The sequence below is a fragment of the Apis laboriosa genome, unplaced genomic scaffold (assembly GCF_014066325.1).
Source record: "Apis laboriosa isolate Shangri-la unplaced genomic scaffold, ASM1406632v1 scaffold71_cov137, whole genome shotgun sequence".
Lineage (NCBI taxonomy): Eukaryota > Metazoa > Arthropoda > Insecta > Hymenoptera > Apidae > Apis > Apis laboriosa.
Window position 1 is genome coordinate 829,886 of NW_025224229.1, and position 26,915 is coordinate 856,800.

Here is a 26,915-nt window from a genome sequence, read left to right on the forward strand (position 1 = left end):
TTTTTTAATTACTAATATCTTATATTTATTTATTAATAAATATTAAATTTATTAAAAGATTTTAAAAACAATTTCAATTTTAATTAAAAATAATATAATTTTCTAAAAATAATTGTTTATTAGATTTTGATTTTGAAATTGATATAAGATATAAATACATGAAATATTTGGAAGCATTCTGATTGTCTGCATAAGGGTAGTACGGAAATTCACAAGATCAACAAAGCGTCTACTGTCCACAGAATACCGGCAAAAAAAGGATCTTTTATGCTGACATCGAGTCAAGAACACATGCCGCGGAAGAAGTCACCAGTACTATGATCAACAGGCTCTCGAAATTCAAGGAGAGGGATTTTCTTTCAAAAAAAAAGAGACACATTATGCAGTAATGATGAGATTAAAATAATATTTATATACATTGTATTTAATAAAAATTTAAAATTGAATTTCTTAATTAAATTTTAGTAAAATATTGCAAATTTAATATAAATTTTAGTTTTTTAGGTACAATTATTTTTTAATTTTTTAATTATTCATAATTAAATATCAGAAGTAATAATATTGTATGTTATTTAATGATTTTAAATAAATTATATTATTTATTTTTGATCAAAATTCTTGATTAAAATATTTCATATTTTATATGATTATTAAATACATATGAAATCATGTATTTAATAAGCGATAAAGAAAGAAAAAATATATTATAATCGTTATAGCATTATAATTCTGCTATTTGACTGTGCTTGGGTTAAGTTGACAATCTATAAAAGACATACAATAACAATCTAAAGTATATTAAATCTAAATATATTAAATATAAAGTATATTAAATCATGCAACTATGCATGAATTAAAACTTATGTAGAGGTTGTTTTTATTGCTTTTGAATTCATTTCTTTTCCATTAATATTTATTCATTAAATATTTTTTTATATATTTTAATACATATTATATTATATGTTTTAATACATAAAACTTAAATAATCCAAATTTTTTTTAAATAATAAATTTTAAACATATATTTTTTGATTGTAATATTGAATTATTCGCTATGAATAAAACAACTTAGATAATAAAATGATGAAAAAATAGATGAAATATGTGAAAAAAGTCAGATATTGGGGTGAACTTCCAAGCAAGTTTAAGTTTAAGATCAGTGCCATCACTGATGATGAAATTGCTCTAGTATCTATGCGCGCGCATACCAACGAGAGAGGTATATGGGGGAAATAAGCCATAAGGATAGAGAAGGACAATCCGAGAAATGAGATGCACATAGAAAGGTGCAGAGAAGAAAACCGTGGTACCGGCAAACTGAATGCTTTAATACATGCTGAGCGTTTGGTCAGAACGTATCCGATAAAAGAGAAACGATTTTTTGTTTTTATTTCAATCAAACTGGCAACAATAAAAAGATAAAATTTCAAAAGAAAAGATTGTGATACGACTAATTTCACAAAAAATTCAAGAAAGAAGATGACTCGATTCACGGATCTACGTATGATTTTCTTCTTACTTCTAACCATTCAATTGGAGAAATTCTTTCTTCGAAAACAAGGTATTATTCGTATTAAAAATTCCATCAAATTTCTTATATTTTTAGTTATTGCTAATTAATGAAAAATGAATAAGTAAATTTTATTGCTTAAATTGTTTCTCAGAATGTTTATAAGAATATAAATTGTAAATACGCATTGAGAGCTTAATTTCTTAGAATTGGTAATTGAAGATAATACGTGTAAAATAACATTCGGTACAGTTTTAAGACGTTTAGATATTGTTTATATAGTATCATTCAAAATAGCATTAATTACTAAATTAATGTTTGAAAAATGATACGGAAGTTAAGTAGTATAGGAGAAATGTGGAGTTCCGGATTTGAGAATGAATAAAGTTAGTTTGCCGTACTATTTCTAATTTATTAGACAAATAAAAAAAAAGTATGCTTTTAACAATAATGTAATTACATATTTGAATTTATCACTTTTATAAAGACAATATATATGTAAAGTTCTTTAAAATTATATTATTTATTATAATATATTATAATTTATTATAACATATAAATTATATTATTTTATAATATATCAGAAAATTATAAATATTCTATCTGTAATAAAAGTAAGGAATAAATAAAGAAAAAAAATAATAAATGAAAAATAATTCCTAGTAAATACATTTTATTTATTTGATTATTAATTATATCTGTTTACATTAAATAAATTATATCTTATAATATAATAATTAAATTAATGCATTATTTTTATAACAAGCATTAAAATAATTTTATTTATTTTTATATTATTTTATAACTTTATAGTATTTCAATATGTATCTAACTTTTTATTATTATTTCGCGAATTTTTCATTGTAAATGATTTTACCTATATAAATAATTTTAAAAAAATTTTAGTTTTAAGATAAGTTTTTAGATAAAACTACAATGATTTAAGAAAAATAAATTCTTTTCTTAAATCGAATTTAAATTAATTTGATATGATTAAAATGTATTTAATTAAAAAGGGTAGTTTTGTAATGAAACCATGAAATATATGTACGTACAAACTACATAACTTCATTCTTATCAAACAATTATCAATTGTTCTATGTAATCTTTGATTTATGGAGATCTCTAATTGAATTCTATAACAGTATTATCTTCTATAGAGTACATAATATATAAACATTTGTATTCATTTTAAACAAACATTATATAATCTTTCTTATAAAAGATAAGAAATTCAACTTTACATTAATATATGAATATTATTAATTAAATTGATAAATTAAGGAATAAATGAATATGTAAATTATTTTATTTATATTTTACAGTAGAAATATTAATATTCATAATATATTCTAATTATTAAACAAATGTAATATATAACAAAATAATATAATAATTATCTTATAATAATATTAATGTGATATTCAAAAATTTTGATGATTATAATATATTGATGAATATAAATTAAAACTATCTCAAAATGTTCAGAAATTTTTTTAAAAAAAATTAATTAAAATTTTAAAAAAATTATGAAAATTATTTTGATATTTCTATACCTAAACTAACATAAAAATTATAATTAAATAATAAAAGTTAGAATAATAAAAAGTTACTAAGAATACTAAGAATAATAAAAGTTACTTATATTATAATAAGAACAACGAAAGAATAACGAAAAAAAAAAACGCATAACAAATAATTTTAATTTATATATTATAATTATTCGTTTTTATTTTATTATAGTGAAAAGATTTAATTCATGATTTATATCATTTAAAAATAAAACGAAATTAAATATTATGAACTTTTAAGTATCATATCTATTTACGTTACATTCATTTTACTATTATTATTCTATTTAATTATTTAAAACTTATTTTTAAAATTTTAAAAATATTTAATTCAAAATTAAATTTATTGTATGAATGAAATATATAGATGATCAATTTTAGAGAATGAAAAATTTTAAATAAAATATAAATATATTTACATTATATAAAAGAATTTGATAATAATTTAATAAAGATTATAAAAAAAGATATAAAAATAGAATATGATGAAAATTCATTATATGAAATAAGTTTTGAGCGAAAACGAAATAATAAAGATTGTTAAGAAACATTTATCTATGATTTTTCTTCTTATCGCTGCACTTATTGCAGCGACAGGTAAAATCTTACATTAGACTTAAATTGTATATATAAAGTTCATGAAAATGATATGCAAATAAGAGATAACTCCATGATGTTTAAATTTATTATCAAATTTAACTATTTTTTCTGTTTCTATTTCATTTCATAGTTCTAAGAATTATTTGTGATCAATTGAATTAATAAATTGAAAAAAATAAAAGAAAAACAATTCACAAAAAACTGAAAAATAATTTAAATTTGATGCAAGTTTTATTCTATATGATAAATGTATAAAATTGAAATTTAAAAAAAAATTGGATTTTAAAAAATTAAATTAACAAAATTAGAATTTTATTATTTTAGAAAGTTATTTATTATAATTATAAATTTTGGAATGAAATAGAGATATTTTATGAAAGTAATGAAAATGAAGGCTTTTTTTGAAATTGGAAATTATTGTCTGGCGTATAAAATTATTATCAATCATCAATTTTATAATAATCGAAAATATAGACATGAAATGATGAAATAATTCTAAGAAATATATAAAATTAATAATTAAAAAAATATTGTAAAAAGAAGAAATAATAAAAAAATGATAAAAATTAAGTTATTTGATAAAATAAATGATAAAAATTAAGTTTTTAATGAATCTTCTTGATATGATCAAAGTGATCAATTTGACATTATTTCATCAATTTGATAATTTTTTTTATGAATTAGAAATAATTTAAGTATCAAATTAAGAGAATTAATAACTTTTACCATTCCTTTTCATTATTTATTTTTTTTTTTTTTAATGATCACTCATAGCAAATTCATTGATGCCATTTTTTTAATCGATATCAATTTTTCTGAATGAATTGTATTCATTTCATTTATTAAAAAATATAATGAAATTTCTATATATTAACATTTATATATTCGTCACCTTAAAGAATCTTAAAGAATGAATAAATATCGAATTAGAATCAATTTTTTCAATAAAAATTAATAAAACAAAAAAAATTAACAAAAAATAAAAGAATAATACTCGAATGAGGCTCAAATAAATAAAATTTTAAACAGAAATTTAATTTTTATTGATAAATTATGAAAAATCATGCAGAGTAAATATTTGATATTAAAATATTAGATTTTTGAAAAAATAAGCATTAAAGCATTTTTATTGTTAAAAAAGAATAACGAATGTTAAATAAATATTAGAGACATATGAATATAAAAGTTCTCCTATAAAGTATGATTTTCAATTCTTATTGAAATTACAATTCTTATTTAAAAAAAAATTAACCTTAATTTCTTTTATCGTCAATTTAATTATCGTTTAATTATCAGCGATAATTAGATATTATAATAAAATAATAGATATTATAATGAAATAAAATAGCAAAAATTGAATTTATTTATAACGATCATTTTTGTCCTAATAATAACATTCTATAGTTTCTATTTTAATAGGAATTTTGTTCAGTGAAGCCAGAATGGAAGAGCAATTTGAAAAATGCTGTGGACTTGGTACTTCATGGGCTTTGGAAGGGCTCAGGTGTGAAAAATTCACAGGTCCAGTATCTGGAGTGCCGACAGTCGAACAAGGACTTTGCTTAGAGGCTGTGGACATCTGTTGCGTGAGAGCGTATCACGAACAACAATGCAAGAAAGGGAAATTGGACGCACATGTTGGTTTAGCGTGTGTTTCCGGCAGTAAAAGTAAACATTTGGGACCGGGTGATTATTATCGTGACTGTTGCGAAGCGTGTAAATTAGGTAATTTGCATATTTGTATAATTTTTCTATTTCGTTTTCTACATTTCTATATAATTCTATATAGTATTTTTTTCCTTATTCAGTTCAAGTCATACATACAAAAGAAAAAGATAAAATTGAAGAAAAAAATCTGGTCAAATATATAGTTATTAAATATTAAATATAAAAATGTTTTTTAAATATAAAATGAGATGTTTATAAAATTTTTAGTTTTTTAATCATTTATCTATTCAGATTATTAGGCAGATTTTAATGCAAAATTAAATTTTTATGAACATGAATAAAAAAAATGGTGCTTAAATAGAAATTTATTTTATTCCATAAATATAATAATAAGCAACTTTGGATATTTTATGTTTTTTTATTCCATAGATTTTTGAATATTCAATTTTGATATTTCGTATAAATATCCTAAATCTATAAATTTTATTGGTATTAAGATTTATTATTTTGGCATTAATAGTTGGATTAATTAGATTGGTATTAATAGTTATTTTTTCACATGTTAAAGATATATATAATTGCAAATTAATTTTAATAGTTCAAATAACTCTTTTATATTTTAACAAATGAAAATAAAGATGACAATATCTTTTTTGATATTTCATCCTTCTTTTTTGTTTAAATAGTTTTTTATTTTTTTAACAAAATAATTCTTTTCTTTAATAATTTAATTCTTATTAATTATTGTTTATTTTTATAATAAGAAAACACAATGCTGATTTAGAAAAATAATAATATAACTACAAAATTGAAAATTTTTACAATTATTAATTATAATTATAGTATTAATATTATATTTGTTTTAAAGCAAGTTAATAACATTTTAATTATACTATTATTAATAATAAGTAATTGTTATTAATAAATTAATAATAAGTAATATCTATTTTTGAATAATGTAATTTAAAAGTAATTAATAAGTAATTGCTTTGTTTACATTTAATTATATATTTAATTAAATTTAATCAAATAAAATTAGTTTTCATCTTTTGAAAATAGACTTACTTGCAATTGTTCTTTTGAATCTGCGATATATTGTTACGTAATTAATTATTTTAGTAACTTTTAAATTTTATTAAAAAGGGATTTTAACTGGATCTATGGGACAAGGATGTGCTTTTAAAAAATTTACCTTTGGCAATCCATGGGATCCTGCATTTTTGGAATGTTGTTATGAAGCATCACCAAGTACGACAACAATTTTTACTACAAATCTTACGAATGCAACATCTTCCAGCGAGATTACTAATAGCGAATCAACTTCAATATCATCACATTCTTCTTCTTCTTCATTGTCTACTCAAACTACATTAGCCTCATCAACATCCTTTTCTCCATCGATACCTACACCTCGTAAGTAACAATATTAAATTTCTATTAAGATAAAATTTTAAAAATTACATTAATACTGTTAAATATTTTAGAAAAATAAAAAATTAACTTTAAAAATATTAAATTTTAATATTTTAATATTTTCAATTATGATTTAATTTTAAATTGTAATTTATTTATAATTGTTTATTTGTAATTTATTATAATTTGTAAAAATTATTAAAAAATTATCTCATTTTTCGATTCCTATGATATAATTATGTTGTTATATATTTAAAATAAAGCTGATTTAAACAGTTTTAAACAAATATCTATAATACAAGTTAAATCAAATAAAAAAATATTTTTTTCGTAAAATATAGAAATTCTTAAATTTTAAATAAATTATTCTCAATATTATAATTAATGTTAAAATTAAAAATTATTAATTATCGGCATATTAACATATCTACTTAAATAATTTAAAAATATTAATTTATAGCCTTAGATGACATCTGCCAACTTATGAAGGGATTATTATGTTCTGACATTTGTGTTCCTACACCAGGATCTTATTATTGTAAATGTCGCGAAGGTTTTATTCTATTAGAAGATGGAAAGACTTGTAGACAAGATCTACCAACTGATAGGTATAGAAGTTTTATAAAATAAAAAAATTTAGAAATTTTTCTAAATTTTTTATTCAAAAAATTTAGAAATTTTTGTCATAAATTGTTTATTTCAAGATTTAACGAAATGTATGATGAATTTTTTCATATTTGAATTCTTTTTCAAATATGAAAAATCGAAGTGTTATTTTCAACTTGCATATTAAATATTTTAGCTTTTTCTTAAAATAGCATTTTGATAATGTTAGTGATAATGTTGTTAATTATTTTCTATTCTTAAAGTATCGCAACTATTCTGTATTTGTCAGATTAATAACTAACTGATTTCTTTCTTTTCTCATATCTAAAAAATTTCTTTAAAAGAAACATAAATAAGATACAAAAAAATTAAATAATCATCAAATTGCAATAAAAAAAAATAAATTAAACCGAAATCGACTTAAAAATGTATTTACAAGTAAAAAATAATTCTTTCAATAATGTGTACTTATAGAAAGAATTTTTAGAATTTTGAAAGAGATTCATTGTAAATTTTATTATGTTTTAAAATAAATAATTTATTTAATAAAAATTTTTGAATTTTTTGAATACATTTTATATTTACATATTATATTCTTTAATTTTTTTAAAACTTAACAACTTATTTTCTATAAATATTTTAAAATTGTTACATATTCTAATTTAATAAATAATATAAATTTATAGTATTAAATTTATTAAATTTATTAATTAAATTTATAGTATAAGAATTTATTAGTTTTTTTTATTATATTTTTAGTATTTTATGAATTGATTTTTATCAAAACAAAAGTTTCAAAACAAATTCCACTATTAATATCATTAAAATTATATTTGTGCAAAGTTAAATTTTTCTTCATTTTTGCATTATTGATTTTCTCTTCATAGAAAAATAAATCACATTAATTTGAGATGACTATTTTTTTATCATAAATATTATCATTATATCTTAATAAAGAAATATTTAATTATATAATTTTAATTGATACAGATGTAAATCTAGTAATCCATGTGAACAACGTTGTACGGATAATGGAGTTGCAGTTACATGCAGTTGTAATCCTGGTTACATATTAGCAGATGATAAACATTCTTGTTTATCGAAACCATCGGAAACTAAAACTACTACTATTCTGGAGGACAATGACTTTTCACTTCTTTGTCCAGCTGGTTATCGTTATAATGCTACTAATCAAGTTTGCGATGGTAAGTAAGAAAAAAATATTAAAAATATCAAATTTAATTATCAATAAAAATTCATTTCGTCAAACGTATTACCAATAAAATATTTTTATGAATTAATTTATATACAAAAGAATAATAAAAAAGAGAGTTTATAACTTTTAAAATTAATCAATATACTAATAAAAATTAATGAAAAAATTAATATTTTCAAAGAAGAAAATAAAATAAAACAATTTTTAATAAATAAAAATAAATAATTTTTTGAAATTGCCTTAATAGTAAATTGATAGTAAATTGAAGTTAGATTGCAGATTCGCAACAGAGAGGATAATTTAGTATTAGAATTTTATTTATCTTTTTTATCATTTGTTTTGTTGTTCAAATCAGACAACAAACTATAAATACTGTAAATGTATTTTTGTTATCAGATTGCAATCTATAATTAATATACATAAAAAAAATATTTTTGACATAAATATATCTTTAGCAAGATCTACTAAAGTTTTTTTTGTAAAAGTCAGTCTAATAAATTTTTATAATAGATCCTGCTGTTTTCTGATAATAAAACTTTGAAAAATTTCATAACAAATTGGAGTTTATTAATAGATCAATGAATTTTTTTTAACAATTATTAGCTTATTATTAGTTTAAAAATATATTTTAAATATAAAACAAAATAAATTATATAAAATGAGTTATATAAAATGAATATATTTGTGTTTATTAAGAATTTCTATGTCTGAAATATGAAAATTATAATATGAAAATTATAAAATTTTAAATAAATAATTTTTAAATAATCATATAAATCTTTAAATATATACTATAATTTATTTCACTATTATATTATACATATGTAAAGAAACATTTTCTTCAACAATTCTTTATATTTTATTAATTATTTAATTTTTTGTTTAAGATCTTTTCTAGTTAATAAGCTTAGAATTGTTAAAATATCGTTTATTGATAAAATTATAGATATTGAAAAATTCTGAACAATCTTACATATCCAAATATTTTACATATAATAATTATATTAGAACAAATAATATTTTTTTCAATTAAATTCATGAAAAAGATGAATAGTCTGTGAATATATTAATTTAAATATATATGTATATAGAATGTTAATATATTAATGGAATATCTTTGGAAGATTAATTTTGTGGCCAAATAAATACAAAAGTTTGTATATAAAGATGTTAAGTCTATTTATTAAATTATAAACACTTAAAATTTGTTAACAATTTAATGCAAATTTTAATTATTTATAATTTATTTTAGTAAATAAGCCTTAACCGATATTTTTGTATAATTTTTAAATTTATTTTAATCTTTAGAATCAATCGTCCAAAATTATTCTATCATATATATTAATATTTTGTATATACATTATATATACTATATATAATTTTTATATAATTAAAATATATATGAATTAACATTTTCTAAATAATTAATAAAACTGTGATTACATATAAATTGTTTCTTGTAATGAAATTATTTTTCTGACATTTGCAATCATGTAACAAAAAATTGTTCAAATTTACTTTGGATAATGTAAATAGGATTATATTTTTTTCAGAGATAATAGAAAACTTAATAAAAAAAAATCATGATATTTTACATGATATCAATTAGTATTCTTTTATGATTTGTTCAAATTGTATATAATTGAATATGATTGTAATATACAAATTTAGAAAAGAAAATTAAATAAGAAATTAAATTATATATATAAATTATATATATATATATATATATTGATTATTTGAAATTCCTTAAGAATGATCAAATGTCAATATCGAGATTCTTTGTTTGGCATGATATTAATTTGAATTAATCGATTTTTGACTCATTGAATTAATAATAATTTGAATGATTCTTATTTGAATTGCTTATTTTAATGTTTTTTTCATTTTTAATACATTTTATTATCGTAAAATTTTCATTGCCTTCATAAATTTCAAGTTCGTTTTCAAGCTTATTTTATGTTTGCTTAATGATATGAGCTTTATTTTCAAATATGTTTTTCTGTGATTTTGCATTGCATTTTTTGCTTATGTCCATGGTTACTTTTGTTGCCATCATGTGTTCTATCGCTTAGACGTGAACGAGTGTATAGAAAGAAGAATATGTCCTGGTTATTGTGAGAACACTATAGGATCTTATATATGCACATCAAAAAATCTCAAAATTGATCCTTATGAAGATTGTCCTCCTGGATACCAATGGGAATCTATCACTGGCCTTTGCTCAGGTATGAGTATATATAATTTAATAATCATTGCTTTTTTTTAATATATTTCCAATAATTTATTTTATAATTTCTATTTTCATTGAAAAAAAATTTTTAGTATATATTTAATTTATTTGATTCTTTTTCTTTAAAGAAACTATTAAAATTATTTGTATGTTATAATTTTGAATCTGTTATAATAAGATAAATATAATAAGATAATATATTTTATATGGATTTAATAAACTCATGTATTAATAATTAGTACAGAAATATTAATAATTAGTATTTTTAGGCAAAACGAAATGTGTAAAAAATATAAGAATTTTTTTTCTTTATAATATTATTAATTTTAATTTTCGACTGTTACTGTTAATATCTTTTATTGACATCAATATATTATTATTTTTAAATTTGAAAATATTTTATGTATATAATGAATTTTTTTCATTTGTTATCAAAAAATTAATAATAAAAAATATTCTATTTCAAAGAATCATAAAAATATTTTTTTAAAAATTTACTTATAATACATATATATAATATTTATAATATATATAATATATAATATATAATATTATATATAATATGTATATATAATATTTATAAAATAATTAATGCAATGGGAAACATTGATTTTTTTTCTTTTTTATATAAATAAATCATAAATATCTTATATTTTTTTGAAGGAGAAAAAAAGAGGATTGTGATAATGCAAATTTTAAGTTAAATTTATAATAAGTGAAATTATACTTATATAATAGTAAAATATTTAATATATAATACTTATATAATACTTAAAATATTTAATGATATATCATTTTATTATAGTATGTATAAATATTTATAAATCTAAATATTGATTAATTATAAATTTAATTTAAGATATTAAATTAATAAGATTATAAATAAATCAAATAATTAAATTAAATATAATTATAATTAAATATAATTAAATTAATTATTTTCATTATTTTAAATTACAATATATAATAAAAATTATTATTTTTATGTTATGATAATAATTTATGTATTATATGATATTATTAAAAAAGAAAATATTTTATATTAAAAGATATAAATTAATATATATAAATATAAAATAATAGAATAAAATTTTCTATAATATTTTTAGATATTGATGAGTGTTTAATATTATCTAAACCATGTCCTGGAATCAAAAATGTTTGCGTTAACACACAAGGTAGTTTTAGTTGTTTAGAGATAAAAGGAATAAAATCATGTCCTGCTGGATTTAAGTTCAATAACTTTTCACAGCAATGTGAAGGTATTTGTTATTTAAAATACAAATTTAGAATTTCTCTATAATGAAAAAAGAAATATTAATTTAAACTTTGATTTCTTTTTTCTAGATGTCGATGAATGTGTAGAAAAAATTCATAGTTGTCTAGAAGATACGGAGAAATGTCGTAATACCGAAGGTGCTTATGAGTGTGATATAAAATGTGACAAAGGCTTTATCTATAGTATTAATTTGGGTATCTGTATAGGTAATTACTCTCTGATATTAAATTAATTTAATTAAATTTTAATTTAATTGAATGCTTTATCTATTTAACATGAAAATATATAACTATTTATTATATTAACAATAAATTTTTTCTTCGATATATCAACTCTTTTTATAGATATATGCATGTGAACAAATTTTTTCATATCTTAACGAATTAATAAAATGGTTGGAAATAATTTAGTTCAAATGTTAATACCTGAATCTTATTGAACCAGCATGTATTTTATTTGCATGTGAGTAATAATTTTTTTTTATTATTTTTTTTATAATTTTTTCATTATTTCTATATTTAAATAGTTTTATTAAATTTTCTTTTTGAATCAATATATCTTTAATTCTTTCCATTCTTCATTTAAATCGTATTTTTGATTTTCTATGGAATTTTGGTACTTTTATAATTTTCTTGACAGTATATTAATATAATTAATTATTAACTTTATTAATAAATTATAATTATAAATAATATCCTGATGGATAATAGCATTTATTTATTTAAACAAATATATATGATTGTAAAATTACAACAATAGAAATTTCATCTTTTAATTTTTAGTATAAATTAAGTATTTTTTTATTAAAGAAATTTTCGAATTATATATTATATTTTTTTCCATCTTATTGAAAATAATTTTAATAAATATTTATTAAATATATCATTATATTTTTTTATTCTCATTTTTAAATATAATTGGAAATATAGCTTGTTTGATTTTATTTACAAAAATATATGAGAAAAAGACTAAAAATTTATCGTTAGTACATTATGTACGTATAATATAAATTTAGAATTCATATATATACACAATAAAAATAAAATAATATATAATATACATATATTTAAAAAAATTATTAAGATATAAACATTCCAGTTTTAAAATTAATATACAAGTTTTAAAATGTATAATATTATATATTATATTTCTAAGAGAGAGAAAGAGAGAGATAAAAAGCAAAATAGAAAAAAATCTAATCGAAAGAATTAAAATTAAATAAATATTCATGTGTATACATATATTACACATGTATATTATATTTGTAGACATGGATGAATGCCTTGGGTCCAATAATCCTTGTCTTGATCCGAATACCACTTGTAAAAATGTACTAGGCGGTTACGAATGCTTATCTTTAAATCGTTCTATTGTTCCAATTGATGAACAAACGGAACTATCAATTTGTTCTGCGGGATATAAACCCATGAATGATTCTAATAATGCATGTATCGATGTGGATGAGTGTAAAGAACAACTGCATTCGTGTGAAATAAACGAACAATGTGTAAATGACATAGGTAGTTATAGGTATGTTCTCTAAAAGATTGTTTTTAATATTTTTAATTTATTCTTAAGATTCCAGAAATTTATATAAAATACTAAATTGAGAAAATTTTCATGAATTTTTCTAAAATTTCATATTTTAATATTTTAAACTTAAAATTGTATTATCGATAAGAATTTTAATACTTTTCAATATTAAAATAATTTAAAAGAAAATTAAATTTAAAAGAAAAAAAAAATTTATAAAAAAAAAAATTATTGTGAAATATTTAATTGTGAGGAAATTGATTTATTTGGGATCCTAAGGATTAATAATATCAATGATCAATACATTTTCATTATATTTCATTTAATTAGATGTGAACCATTAAATCATGAAGTTACCAATTTAAATGGAAAGGATAAAGACCATCATAATTATTTATATGAACGTAATGGACACAAATCATATATACAACGATATAACATTACTGGATATAAGTCACAAATTTCTATTTCTCCAGTCCTTAATCAAACAATGATTTGTAATGAAGGATTCATTTTTGATCAACATACTTTAAATTGCATTGGTACAAAATCATTAAAATTTTATAAATACTTAATTTATCTTTTTATAAATTATATATTTTAATCTCACTATTTTTCTTTTTCTTTTATATGAATTCAATTAGTATTTGAATTAGTAATTGAATTTAGTATTATTTCATAATAATTCGATTATTTATTATTTCTCTTTTGACAGATATTGATGAATGTAATAATGATTTAGTAAATTGTAAAATTGATGAAAAATGTATAAATTTCAATGGTGGATATAAATGTTCTCCTATATGTCCATCTGGTTTTCAATATAATGATACTTATTACTCGAGCAGAAACGAACCGTTTTGTCGAGATATAAACGAATGCGCACTTGGATTACATTCTTGTAACGTATCAACTCATTATTGTGTCAATACGAACGGTTCATATTCCTGTAAAGAATTTGCGACAACGATAAGTTCACCAAGAATTAGCAAACAATTAAATAGTAAAAAGAATAATATAATGCAGGTATTGATCTAGAATACGATAAATATATTACATAATTTTTTTATTAGAAATGCAAATTTTCATATAAAATTTAAATATATTATTTATATTTAAATTTCTAAATTTTATTTCTTTTTTTTATTTCTTTTTATTGTATTTAAATTTTTTTAATAATTTTTCAATAAAAAAATTTGACTATTAAAGTTATTATTCTCAAAACATATGTACATAATTTATAAAATAAATTGAAGAATAATATATTTTGAATTTGCAAAAATACTTGGACATGTTATAAATTTATGTTATTGATTTTAAAAATTGTATACTAATTAATTATTTTGCTCATAATATTCTTTTATAAGAGAAAATCTGAAAAATATAACTTTATACAATCAATATGAGAAACATCAGATACTCTATATACTATATTTTAATATATTTACTTTTATTATTTTATACAAGATCATATTTATTCTAAAAAATAGATAAGAATAGAATATAAAACATAACAACAAAGTATTATTCCAATATTTGAATATTTTTGGGAGTAACTACATGTGCAATTTTGTTTTTAGAATATCAATCATTATTTATTCTTGGAGCCATGTAAAAAAGGATATATCAGAGATGTAAAGAGTGGAGAATGCGTGGATATCGATGAGTGTGCATCGATTAGAGCTTGTCAAGAGCATGAAATGTGTCATAATATGCCAGGTGATTTTGAGTGTACACCACTTTGCACTACTGGTTGGTACTTTAATACAATGACAAAAGGCTGCCAAGATGTCGATGAATGTCTTTTAGGCAGACACGATTGTCCAGAAAATACTCATAAATGCATTAATACAAATGGTTCCTTTTTTTGCAAATTGATACCGCCTTGTAGCAACGGTTACAAGCGATCTTTCTTCAATGATAGTTGCGTGGATATCGATGAGTGCGAGGAAAACTTGCATTCTTGTCAATTAGAATTGCATCAATATTGTGTTAATAGAAATGGCACTTTTGAATGTTTAACCAGATTACCTTCTTGTCCAACCGGTTATGAATATTCTTTAGCTACTAGAAGATGCGAGGATATTGATGAATGTGTTACTGATCAATATACATGTGATCCTAGACTTTTTGAAAAATGTATCAACTTACGTGGGACTTACAGGTATATATTATTATTAAATATTGTCAAATATAAATATTAAATATTGAAATTTCGCATTTTATATTACATAATAATTTAAAATTGGCTATTTTTTATATGAAATAAAAATAAAGAGAATAAATAATTATTTCAAATAAAATAAAAAGTAAATTTATTTGAAAAAAATATTTGCAAATAAATTTTGAAATCTTAATTGAAAAACATATTATTTTCAAATAATTTTATCAAATGTATCATTAATTTAAATAATGAATTTTTAATAATTTTATTTATTACATTAATAAAAAATAAAAAATCATAAATAAAATTTTTTGTATACGATAAACATAATGCAAAAGTCAAAAGGTAAAAAAAGAATGATCTTTAAGAATAGAATTTTATGTAGAAAAAATATTTCACTGCAAAAAAATTTTTATATTTTTAATGAAATTAAATAAAAGATATTTATATAAATATTAAATAAAACAATTTATCTTTATTTAAATATTTTAAACATATTTTCTAACACAGTTTAAGATTCTGTTAAATTTTTATTAGATATATATATATATATATATATATATGAAATTCTTATTGAATATATTATTATATCATAATTTTTTCATTTTTATGCAAAAAATATTGTTTGCACATAATTTGGAATTTTTACATAAAATAATAAAAAAAATATAATTAATATATTTTTCTCATGTTTTATTATGTTTAGATGTGAAAGACCTGCATCGATTAGACAACATCAACGTCAAAAACCTGCTTGTCCTTCCGGCTATAGATATCATCTTCGACTAAAAAAGTGCACAGGTATATTTTAATATTTTATATTAAATTACGTTTTAGAATTATATTCAATTATATCAGTATAATATTTTATACAATGTAATATAATAATTTATATTTATATTTTAATTTGCAGAAGTGAAAAATTGATAAAATTACGTTAATGAAATTTTGTATTAATTTACAACTTTTTTCAGGATAAAATTAAAAAGTTTTAAGTCAAGCATATAAAACTTAATATTAATTTTGAAAAATGTTTTTGAATAAATATTTTAAAATTGCATGTGTGCACGCTTATTGCATGTGAAGCATTGTTTGTATGTACTTATTTTAAGTTTATTTTCGATAATAAGCATATTTTGTTATTGTCCGTTTTATGTATGCAAATGTTGTATCATATTGCAATACAAATATCTTAATATCATTTAATTTCATTAGAATAAATACATCATAATTGCAAAATAATGTATTTTTGATATAAATATAATTATCGTTAACATTAATAATAAATTTCAACAACAAACATAAGATATATAGTTACTATTGATTTTTTATTTTTTATTATTATTATCTAATTATTAAGTATGTAGATAATTGCTACTTGTATTTTTATTGCAAAATTTATTCTTATTAAATCACCTTTATTATTAAAAGTACATACATATATATTTAAGTAAATATATATATTATTCATGTAGCCCAAAAATAATAATATAGTATATAATTGTTGATTAATTTTTTATTCACTGATTTTAATGAATTTGAAATATGTTAGTTAAAAATATTATTTTGAGCAAATTTTTTTTAAATAATAATATATTTCAAGTTCATTAATAACAAAAGAAAATTAATCGGCAAGATCTATTTAATATAAAAATAATTATTGTTTGGTAATTATTTAGAAAAGTAAAAATCGTATGTATTTCTTGTTACCTTATATATTTAATGATTTATTTTAGTTTATATGATTATGTTCTATAATTTCAAATAAATTATCTATTTCTAAAATAAATAGAGTATTAAACAAATTATGAAATATAAAAAAAATATTTAAATAATACGAAAAATAAAATGTCAGAGTGATTTAGGATTCTTAAGTTTTCTTAAAAAAAAAACTTAGTTCAATTCATTTTGATTCGTTTTCTTTTTCTTGTATACATTTACAAGATATAAAAATATAAACATTTTTGGAAAATTTTTTTTAGATAAATTAAAACGAACACAAAAATTTATATAAAAAATATTGATTGCAACTTATTTTTTAAATTAAACAATTTAATATTTGATCTATCTGTAAGATTATATTGTAAAATTGCTTACCTAATCAGATTTATCAATTAAGAATATATAATTTTATGCATACAGATTACGTAAAAAAGTATTAAATTATAATATATCTAACATACAATGTTATATTACATTAAAATTTCAATAGAGTTACTTATGTATCTAAAATTTTTTTTTTTTTAATAAAGAGTCCTAGCTAGGCAAATGATAATCATGATCATAATAATCATATAATCATATTATCAATCTGATTGATAATTATTTTATTTTATCTATGTTGCTATATATAATGCAAAAATATATTACTCATAATTCAAAATATAAATTTCAATATTTTTATATATCAATTTTTGTATATATTTTGATATCTAGAATTAATTGTTCAAAGCTATATTTATATTATATTTTTATAAATATCTATATACATATATAAATTTTTATTCTTTTAAATCCTCAAGACATCCTCGTTTCATTTTGATCAATTTCTTGCTTTTGTTAATAATTTAGATAAAATTAGATATTATTTTTAAGAATTATATTTTATATATAATATTATATTATATATAATATTATATATTATATATTATATATATATATTATATTATATATAATATTATATATAATAATATTTTTAAGAAAGTTTTTTATTTTAGAAATTTAAATTAGAAATCTGAAATTTAAGATTATAGAAATTTATGCATATGAATCAAAATAAATCAATTAAATAGTACTCATTTTTTAAATAAATATCAATTATTATTTGGATTAAATTCAAAGTATTAGAAATTACTAGAAATTAATTTATCATTTTAGAAATAGTTTATTTAAGATTATTATATACAAGAATTTGAATTGATACACAATTATAAATTATTAAGATATTATTTTTCCAAATAAATATCTATTTGCATAAATTGCTTCAAAATATTATTATTGTATAAATATTAAAAATTATAAATCTCCTTTGAATATACTACTCATTAGAAATAAATTACATCTTTAATAGATATCGACGAATGCGCGGAAGGTTTGGACTCTTGTGAAGGTGAGGTCTGTTATAATCAGCCGGGTGGTTATAGCTGCGCGAAACTTCCAAAACCAAGAACCAGGAAGCCACCCACGACAGCCTTACCACTACCAACGAATAAGAAATGTATTCCTGGAACAAAATTGGTTAACAATCGCTGCATCGACATCGATGAATGTCGCGAAATAGAAGATGCATGCAGTAGTAACGAGGAATGCATTAACACTGTAGGAAGCTATACGTGCGAGTGCAAAGTTGGTTTTCAACGTGAGAATTTGACTCAAGCCTGTGTGGATATTAACGAGTGCCAAACACAGGTATGATCTTCCATGATCATGCTTTCAATAATGGCATAATAATGATCAGTAATAAGTTTTATAAAAGGTTCTATCTGTAAAATTTTTTTTAAATTACAGTTTTTGTAACGTATAAAACATAAAACTATATTCTCTAAAGATAAGTATCTATTTGAGAATAAAACTATCGCCAATTCCTCTCGAAAGTATTTAAAAGAATATAGTATTGAGAGTGATTATTCGAGAATAATACTCAATTGAGAGCGAGAATTTTTTAGAGTGTAGTAGTATTTCTTAAATAGATATAATTATAGGATTTGAATAATAGTTTCGTATTTTGACTAGTTAAAATTGGTTGAGACAAACACGATATAATTTGAATAAGATAAAATAAGAAAAAATAATATAAATCTATTTTCAATGGTTCTAATTTTTATGGAAAAAACTCTTAAATACATAATTGAAAAACTTATCTAAAAATTTATTCATTTCATAAAATTGATTTCATTTCATTCACTATGAAAATCATTACAAATTGAAATACAAATTTTTTTTCAATTAAATTATTTGCCATATTTAGAAATGATATAATTGAATTAATTCGATTCTAAAGAAAGAGATAAAATTTTCAATTATGCAGGTTTCATCTTATTAAAATTTTTTGAATAAAATATATTTAACATACAAAAAAACGATTGAAAAAACAACGATTTTGTACAAAAATTAAAACAACTCGAGTTATTTATAAGTTAAATTTTTATTATTGCTATTTTTAAAATTCGAAGATAATTAATTTTTTTTTCTTATATATTTTATATACATATTGTTGTTAAATATCATCATGTAATATGGTATAACGATTTATAATTTTATTATATATTGCTTAAATGCTAAAATATATATATATATTGTTTACATAAAATATATATTAAAATAGAAAAGAATTGAGTCAAAAAAATATCAATTTCTTTATAATAAAAATTAATTAATATAATATTTTTTATCCAAACTTAGTTTAGTTGAATTTATTAGATCTTGAATACTTATTGGGTTTCTAAATATAATATAAAATACGACAAAATATTGACAAATGACTTATGATTTTTTCTATTTCTTTATAATTATAAAATTAATATTAATATTATACTTAATATTTTAGAATTTTCGTTTATTAAATTTATCTTATTTGAAAATTTCATTAAGATGAAAAATTGATATCACAACTTGATAATTCGAAGATTTTTTAAAAATTAAATCACCAACATTTGTTATATTTTTATTAAATATCTTATTATAGAATTCTTCTCAAATTAAACATTTTAATCTTCCATAATTTTTTTTATTAAAATTGAATAATTACATTACACGTTTCATTATTTATCATTGTTTGTCTCAAAAAGAAAAAAAAGTATTCAACATTTAACAGAATAGTAAAATTTTATTTTTTTTTTTATTGATCTTCAAAAGACAAAAGAAAATAATTATTTTCAATTGCCACCATAAAATGAAAAATTCGTTTGAAATCACTTTTAAAATGTACTGTACTTCATCTTGTTATAGACAGATAGCTGTACGCAAGGACAGAGATGTGATAATACTATAGGTAGCTACACTTGTACTCGTTATCTATCGTGTGGCACAGGATATACTCTAAATGCCGCCACTGAGATTTGCGAAGACGATGACGAGTGTCTTCTTGGAACACACGATTGCGGAAAGGGTTATCACTGCAGAAACACGCTTGGCTCTTATCGATGCGATCGTAATCCACGTGTACCATTTTTAGAATCTCGGTTCGATATCACAACAATCACAACTACTAAATCAACATCAATTGCTCCTACTACTTCGTTATCATCTCAGGAACAGATTAATTGTCAACGTGGATTTGAATCTGTTTCTGGAGACAAATGTGCGGATATAGATGAATGTGAAAAAAATCCTAATATTTGTGGCAGAACAATGAAATGTTTGAATACTCTTGGATCTTACAGGTATGCTATTTAATATTTATATAAATATTATAAATTTTATAGATATAATATATATTAAGTAAATATAAAGTTATATATATATATAGATTTATACATATATATGTATTTTAAATATATAGATTTTTTGAAATTAATATCAGAGAATGGTAAAGTTTGGTTTTTAGTGATTAATCTTTTCGAGTTAATTAATTTGGACTAATTTCGATTAGATTAACTAAATTAATTTTTAATTTAAATTTAACTCGAATATTAATTGTTTAAATTAATTAGGAGTAATTGTTAAGATGAAAATTTTGAAATTTTAATCATATATTTTAACATATTCATATTTGTATATTTATCTTTTTAAAAAAAGAAATTATTTTAAAAATACATTATTAAATATAAAAATATTTATAATGTTAACAAGAGATTAATATCTTGATTTAGTTAATATCAATGAAATTGATACTTTAATAATCAATATTATATATTGTATATGTATTATATATTATATAACGATTTTTAATTATTTCATTGTTTGACTTGCTCGTAAATTACAATTAATCTCTACAACATTATTTATAGATAATAAATATTAAATATTTTTATAATTAGATAGAAAATTCAAAATCAATTTCTAAATTAAAATTCTAAATTTAAAAAATAAATTTTTAATCCAATTTAAAATTTTTAAATTTTACAATTCATATTTCAGATGCGTATCTAAAGTATTATGCAATAATGGATATACTTTGGATCCAATATTAGGAAGATATTGTATTGATATAGATGAGTGTGCGAATGGTACTCATGAATGTACCGCCGATCAAACTTGTGAGAATAGAATAGGTGGTTATGTTTGTTCATGTCCATCTGGACATGTCGTTGGACCGAATAAAGATTGCATCGATATCGATGAATGTAGCCTTTATGGTAACATATGCGGATCAAGCAGTCGATGCGAGAATACCGTTGGTTCTTTCAAATGTAATTGCGAAAATGGTTTTGAACATGTTAGTAGTTTCGCTGGTAATAGTTGTCAGGTGAGTTATACATTTTTACTTTTAATTCTTCCATTTGAAAAATTTAATCTTTCTAATTATTACATTTTAGTACCTAGCAAGAAATATTCAAAAATGTAGTCAAAGATGTACAAATGTATTTATTACATGAATCAATTAATAAATAAATTACTTGGGTCTGATTTCCCAATATCAAATAAATTTTAATGTAATTTTAAATGCATTTTTCATTTCGTCATCTATATTAAAATGATTTTTAATTGTATTTCTTCATTCGAAAAAATACAAATTATATAGTTATATATCTATAAGTTCATAAATGATATTGAAAATGATATTTTTTTTATAAGCGTTCTTTTATTCAAATCTTCCACATATAAAAAAATAAAAAAAATCTTGGAAATATTTTAATTGAAAGTATTACAAATGAGGAAAAATTTAATGATTATTGGAAATCGGATATAAATTTAATTAAATTTGCATTAATTGAAAATAGAAAGTTCTTGTTATAGATAATTATAAACTCAATTACTCAATAGTTTCTATTTATAAAGTTTATATTGATATAATAAAAAGATATTTTTTTAATAAACTGATTTATTCAAATATATATTAACGAAAGAAATCAATTTTTATAATATTCTACATATTTCAATATATAATCATATAATAATATATAAATAGTAATCTAATATTATTGTACTGAATTTTTAACGAAATGTTATCTAAGTACTCAAATTATTTGATTGTTCCAAACTATTTGGAAAAAGCTATACTGAGTTTAAATATCCATAATTTTATTTATTTATATAATATATACATATAATTCTTCATTTTTAAAAATTTTATATAAAATTTTATAAACATTTGGATTATAGTATTATTACAAACTTACATATTAAATTATACTATTCTTATAGTATACTACTCTTATTTTTATACATCTATAAAAATATAGATATTTTAACTCGGATAATATTTTTAAACATAAAACAAAAAAATTATTTTGTTTATTATTTTTTTATTTTATTTTAGGATATCGATGAGTGTGCACGAACACCTGGTTTGTGCCAACATACGTGTTTCAACACGTGGGGGAGTTACAAGTGTATCTGTAAATCTGGATTCAAATTGAATCCAGATAATCGTTCTTGTACAGACATCGATGAATGTACAGAGTTTAAAGATAACTTATGCGTAGGGATTTGTGAAAATACACCAGGCAGTTATGTTTGTAAATGTCCAGATGGTTACAAGCTCGGACATAATGGTCGTACTTGTGAAGGTATATTTTTTACTTATTAATTATATATATTATGCAAAAGATATAATTACAATAATAATAATAAATATATAAATACATATAAATAAACAAAAAATGTAGATATATGAATCAAAAAATAAATTTTCAAATTACTAAAATAATTTTAATATTAGAAATACTAGATATATTGGATATATTTAATTAAAAAATTTTAAATATCATATGCAAAAATTTTTTCTTGACTATTGAATATTCAAATAAAACGAATATTTATATTCTCAGTTATTTATCAAGGCGTCATATATCTTCATTATCACGCAATTACCAATTACATTTTGTACTTGACCCAATCATTAAAAATTGAGATCATTAAAATTTAAATTGTTTGTCCTTGACTTCCTTTACAACTAATAAAAATTAGAGTAAATATTTATATATATATATATATATATATATATATATATATATATATATATATATAATATTTATAAATTTGTAGAGATATATGTTATTTATATATCTAAATATATAAATAATATATATATATTAAAAGTATATAAAATATATCAACATTAGACATATATAATATATGAGTTTAACTCTATAATATTAAAATATTATTTACGATATAATATAATAATAACTATATATATTTATTATTAACTATAATATATTTAATCATATATTTAATCCAAAAAAATATATTTATATTTTTTTAATCATATAAATTTATATTTAGATTTCATTTTCTTATTTTTATTTTATATATATATATATATAGACATAAATATAAATTTACATAAATATTCGCATTCTAAAATTAGAATGTATCGTAATTATTAATTATTATTTTCTTTTAAATAATTGATTCCTTTTTTCAAGACATCGATGAATGTCAAGCTGGATACATCTGTAGAGAAGCAGATGAAATTTGTCATAACGTCAGAGGTAGCTATCGTTGCAATAAAATAAAATGTCCCAATGGATATCACCGTGATCATGAAAGAAAAAAGTAAGTCTATCTTTTTGGAAATATAATAAAATAATAAGAAATATTATCCTTGAAAATAACTTGCATAACTTATCATACTTAAAATAATTTGCATTCGTAAAATAAAATAAGAAACATATTCTTAAAATAAAGTTAGTAAAAATATATATGAAAGATATATACAAAATATTAATATATTCATTGAAATATTTTTGAAAAATCGATTCTTAGATATAGTTTAATAAAACAAGCAAAAATTAATATACAAAAATATTGATCGAGGCTTATTTATTATATAAGTTACTAAGTTAGCAATTTATGTTTGCATTATGTTTGCATTTGAAGAGAAACAAAGATACAATAAAATTTTTATTCTATCTTTGTTACACCACTTTATTTAAAAAATTTATAATTATATATTCAATATATAATCAATATATAATTATATATTGATTATTTTTCATGAAATGAAATGGATTTTAAAATGCTTTGAACGTTATATATATTCGAGACTGATTAGAAATTATCAGATTAAAAATTGAAAAAAATTTCCAATGGCAGTTATTGATTTTTTATAAGTACAAAAAACAATTGTAAAATATCAAAAAATGCAACAAAATTCAAAATGATTATATACATTGATAACAATAGTTATATTAAATGCATAAACAAAAGAAAAGCTGATTACATCGAGAATTTTCTTTCATTTTTTATAAAAATTCTTATTATTACATTTCTAAAAAAATTTAAATTGTTTTCGTCAATTCCATAGAATAAAAAATTTCTATAATACATATACGTTATTGATCTCAAATGTGTTAATAAATAATAAAAAGCTTTCTAGAAATTGATTTTCAAAAGATTCTATGAATATAATAATATACTTATTCGTCAAAATATTTAATTAGAATAATATAAAGACTTTATAAAGACATTTATAAAAATACTAGTATATTTAAATATGTTATAGTATCGCTCAAATAAATTTTTGCTCTAAATTTCAAGGACTTTTTGGATTTTGAATGATTATTTTTCATGAAATGAAATGGATTTTAAAATGCTTTAAACGTTATTAATATAACAATTTAAAAAAAATAAAGCAAATATTAGACAATCAAATTAATTAATGATTAACCAATGATTAAAATTTATAATATCAAATTTTACAAATTAATAAATTATTTAGACATTGATGATTCATGAAGAATTTATATTAATTGATTTCATGTTTTCGCGGAAAATCACTATGACATTTTTATTATGAAAATTCTTGAACTATTTTTTGTTCTTTATTTTAAAAATTGTTTTCATTTCCGTGAAAGATGATCATGATTTTCGGCTTTAGCAAACATCAGAAAATCTTTGAAATGATAAATTTGAGTTTAAAAATCTTGCTTAAACGATACTATAATATAATCACATATTAAATCAATTAATTATCGCATAAACTAATTATGTTATAATAAATTATTGAAATTTTAGCCGATGTGTGAGATCATGGCCATGTCATATCAATGATCATGCTTGCATTAGACAACCATCGCATTACTCATATAATTTCATCACTCTTGTAAGCATGTTACCGGTTATGCCAAACAGACCGGAAGAACTATTTAAAATGAAAGGATATCACCTGCCAGGCTCTGCAATACAATTCAGTATGGCGTTCTTGGAAGCACGTGCGCCACCTGGAATACAACGAGCCACAGAATCGTGTTTCGCATTGAGAAAGCCTGAACCCACACAAGCTGTTTTAGTAATGACACAAAGTATTCAAGGTCCTCAAGAAATCGAGCTCGATTTAAATATGGAGGTTTATCATAATGCACATTTTGCTGGAAGTGCAATAGCAAAAATTTTGATTTTTGTTTCTCAATATGAATTTTAATAAGTTCTTTTGAAACATGAATGGAGAAATATTTAAAGAAATATTTGAATTAACATTTGTTCTTTATATTAAATTTTTAATATAATTTTAACGAATTTGCGAATATTTTATTTTAATTATTTTGTAAAATAATCTTTTATTGTTTATTCACATTTCAAATATTAAGTTGTTGAAAAAATATAAAATAAATAATAATAATAATTGAGTTTTTGATAAAAATTTCAATTTTTTTATAGCTTTATTCACAATAATATTAATCAGAATATTTTGAACATAAATAAGTAATCATGATTTTGAAAAAGAATCTTTAATCGATCTTTTGTCAATAATATTTTGTTTTATTTTTAATATTCGTATTATATTCTTTAATTTTTTATTTGCAATAATAGATTATCTATTTTTTTAATTTTAGTTTTTCGAAAAATACATATATATAATAATAATATTGTATTTGATTAATTTCAAATTGTTACAAATATTATTTAATTACTAAATTATTAAATTCAAAACATTTAATTATTAATTTTTAAATGATTTTATATTGCGAAATCAAATATTTCATAATCAAAAATAACATAATAATTAATTATTACA

General features: G+C 19.6%; 1 protein-coding gene across 4 annotated transcripts; it reads left to right on the forward strand.

The window, feature by feature from the left end:
* The first annotated feature begins 1,317 nt into the window (after nucleotides 1-1,317).
* On the forward strand, nucleotides 1,318-26,403 carry LOC122719214 (fibrillin-1-like). Of its 4 annotated transcripts, none has more exons than XM_043944846.1 (19): nucleotides 1,318-1,561; nucleotides 5,086-5,406; nucleotides 6,493-6,762; nucleotides 7,223-7,370; nucleotides 8,359-8,573; nucleotides 10,660-10,812; nucleotides 11,927-12,079; nucleotides 12,165-12,302; nucleotides 13,365-13,626; nucleotides 13,960-14,171; nucleotides 14,345-14,655; nucleotides 15,210-15,793; nucleotides 16,500-16,594; nucleotides 18,864-19,201; nucleotides 20,741-21,174; nucleotides 21,872-22,199; nucleotides 23,214-23,463; nucleotides 24,325-24,454; nucleotides 26,033-26,403. In XM_043944846.1, exons 1-19 carry the CDS (start codon nucleotides 1,480-1,482, stop codon nucleotides 26,319-26,321), a joined length of 4,713 nt encoding a protein of 1,570 aa, XP_043800781.1. In that variant the 5' UTR covers nucleotides 1,318-1,479; the 3' UTR covers nucleotides 26,322-26,403. The 4 variants fall into 4 exon arrangements, with proteins under 4 accessions (XP_043800781.1, XP_043800779.1, XP_043800782.1 ...); XM_043944844.1 differs by having other exon boundaries at nucleotides 1,319-1,561; nucleotides 25,916-26,403; XM_043944845.1 differs by having other exon boundaries at nucleotides 1,320-1,561; nucleotides 5,101-5,406; nucleotides 25,916-26,403.
* Nucleotides 26,404-26,915: the final 512 nt, after the last annotated feature.

Bases quoted from the DNA above. Each gene is read 5' to 3' on its own strand.
- LOC122719214 (XM_043944844.1), top strand. From the start codon at position 1,480: ATGACTCGATTCACGGATCTACGTATGATTTTCTTCTTACTTCTAACC. The intron at 8,574-10,659 runs GTAAGTAAGAAA...TCTATCGCTTAG, and splicing joins TACTAATCAAGTTTGCGATG to ACGTGAACGAGTGTATAGAA. The intron at 21,175-21,871 runs GTATGCTATTTA...TTCATATTTCAG, and splicing joins AATACTCTTGGATCTTACAG to ATGCGTATCTAAAGTATTAT.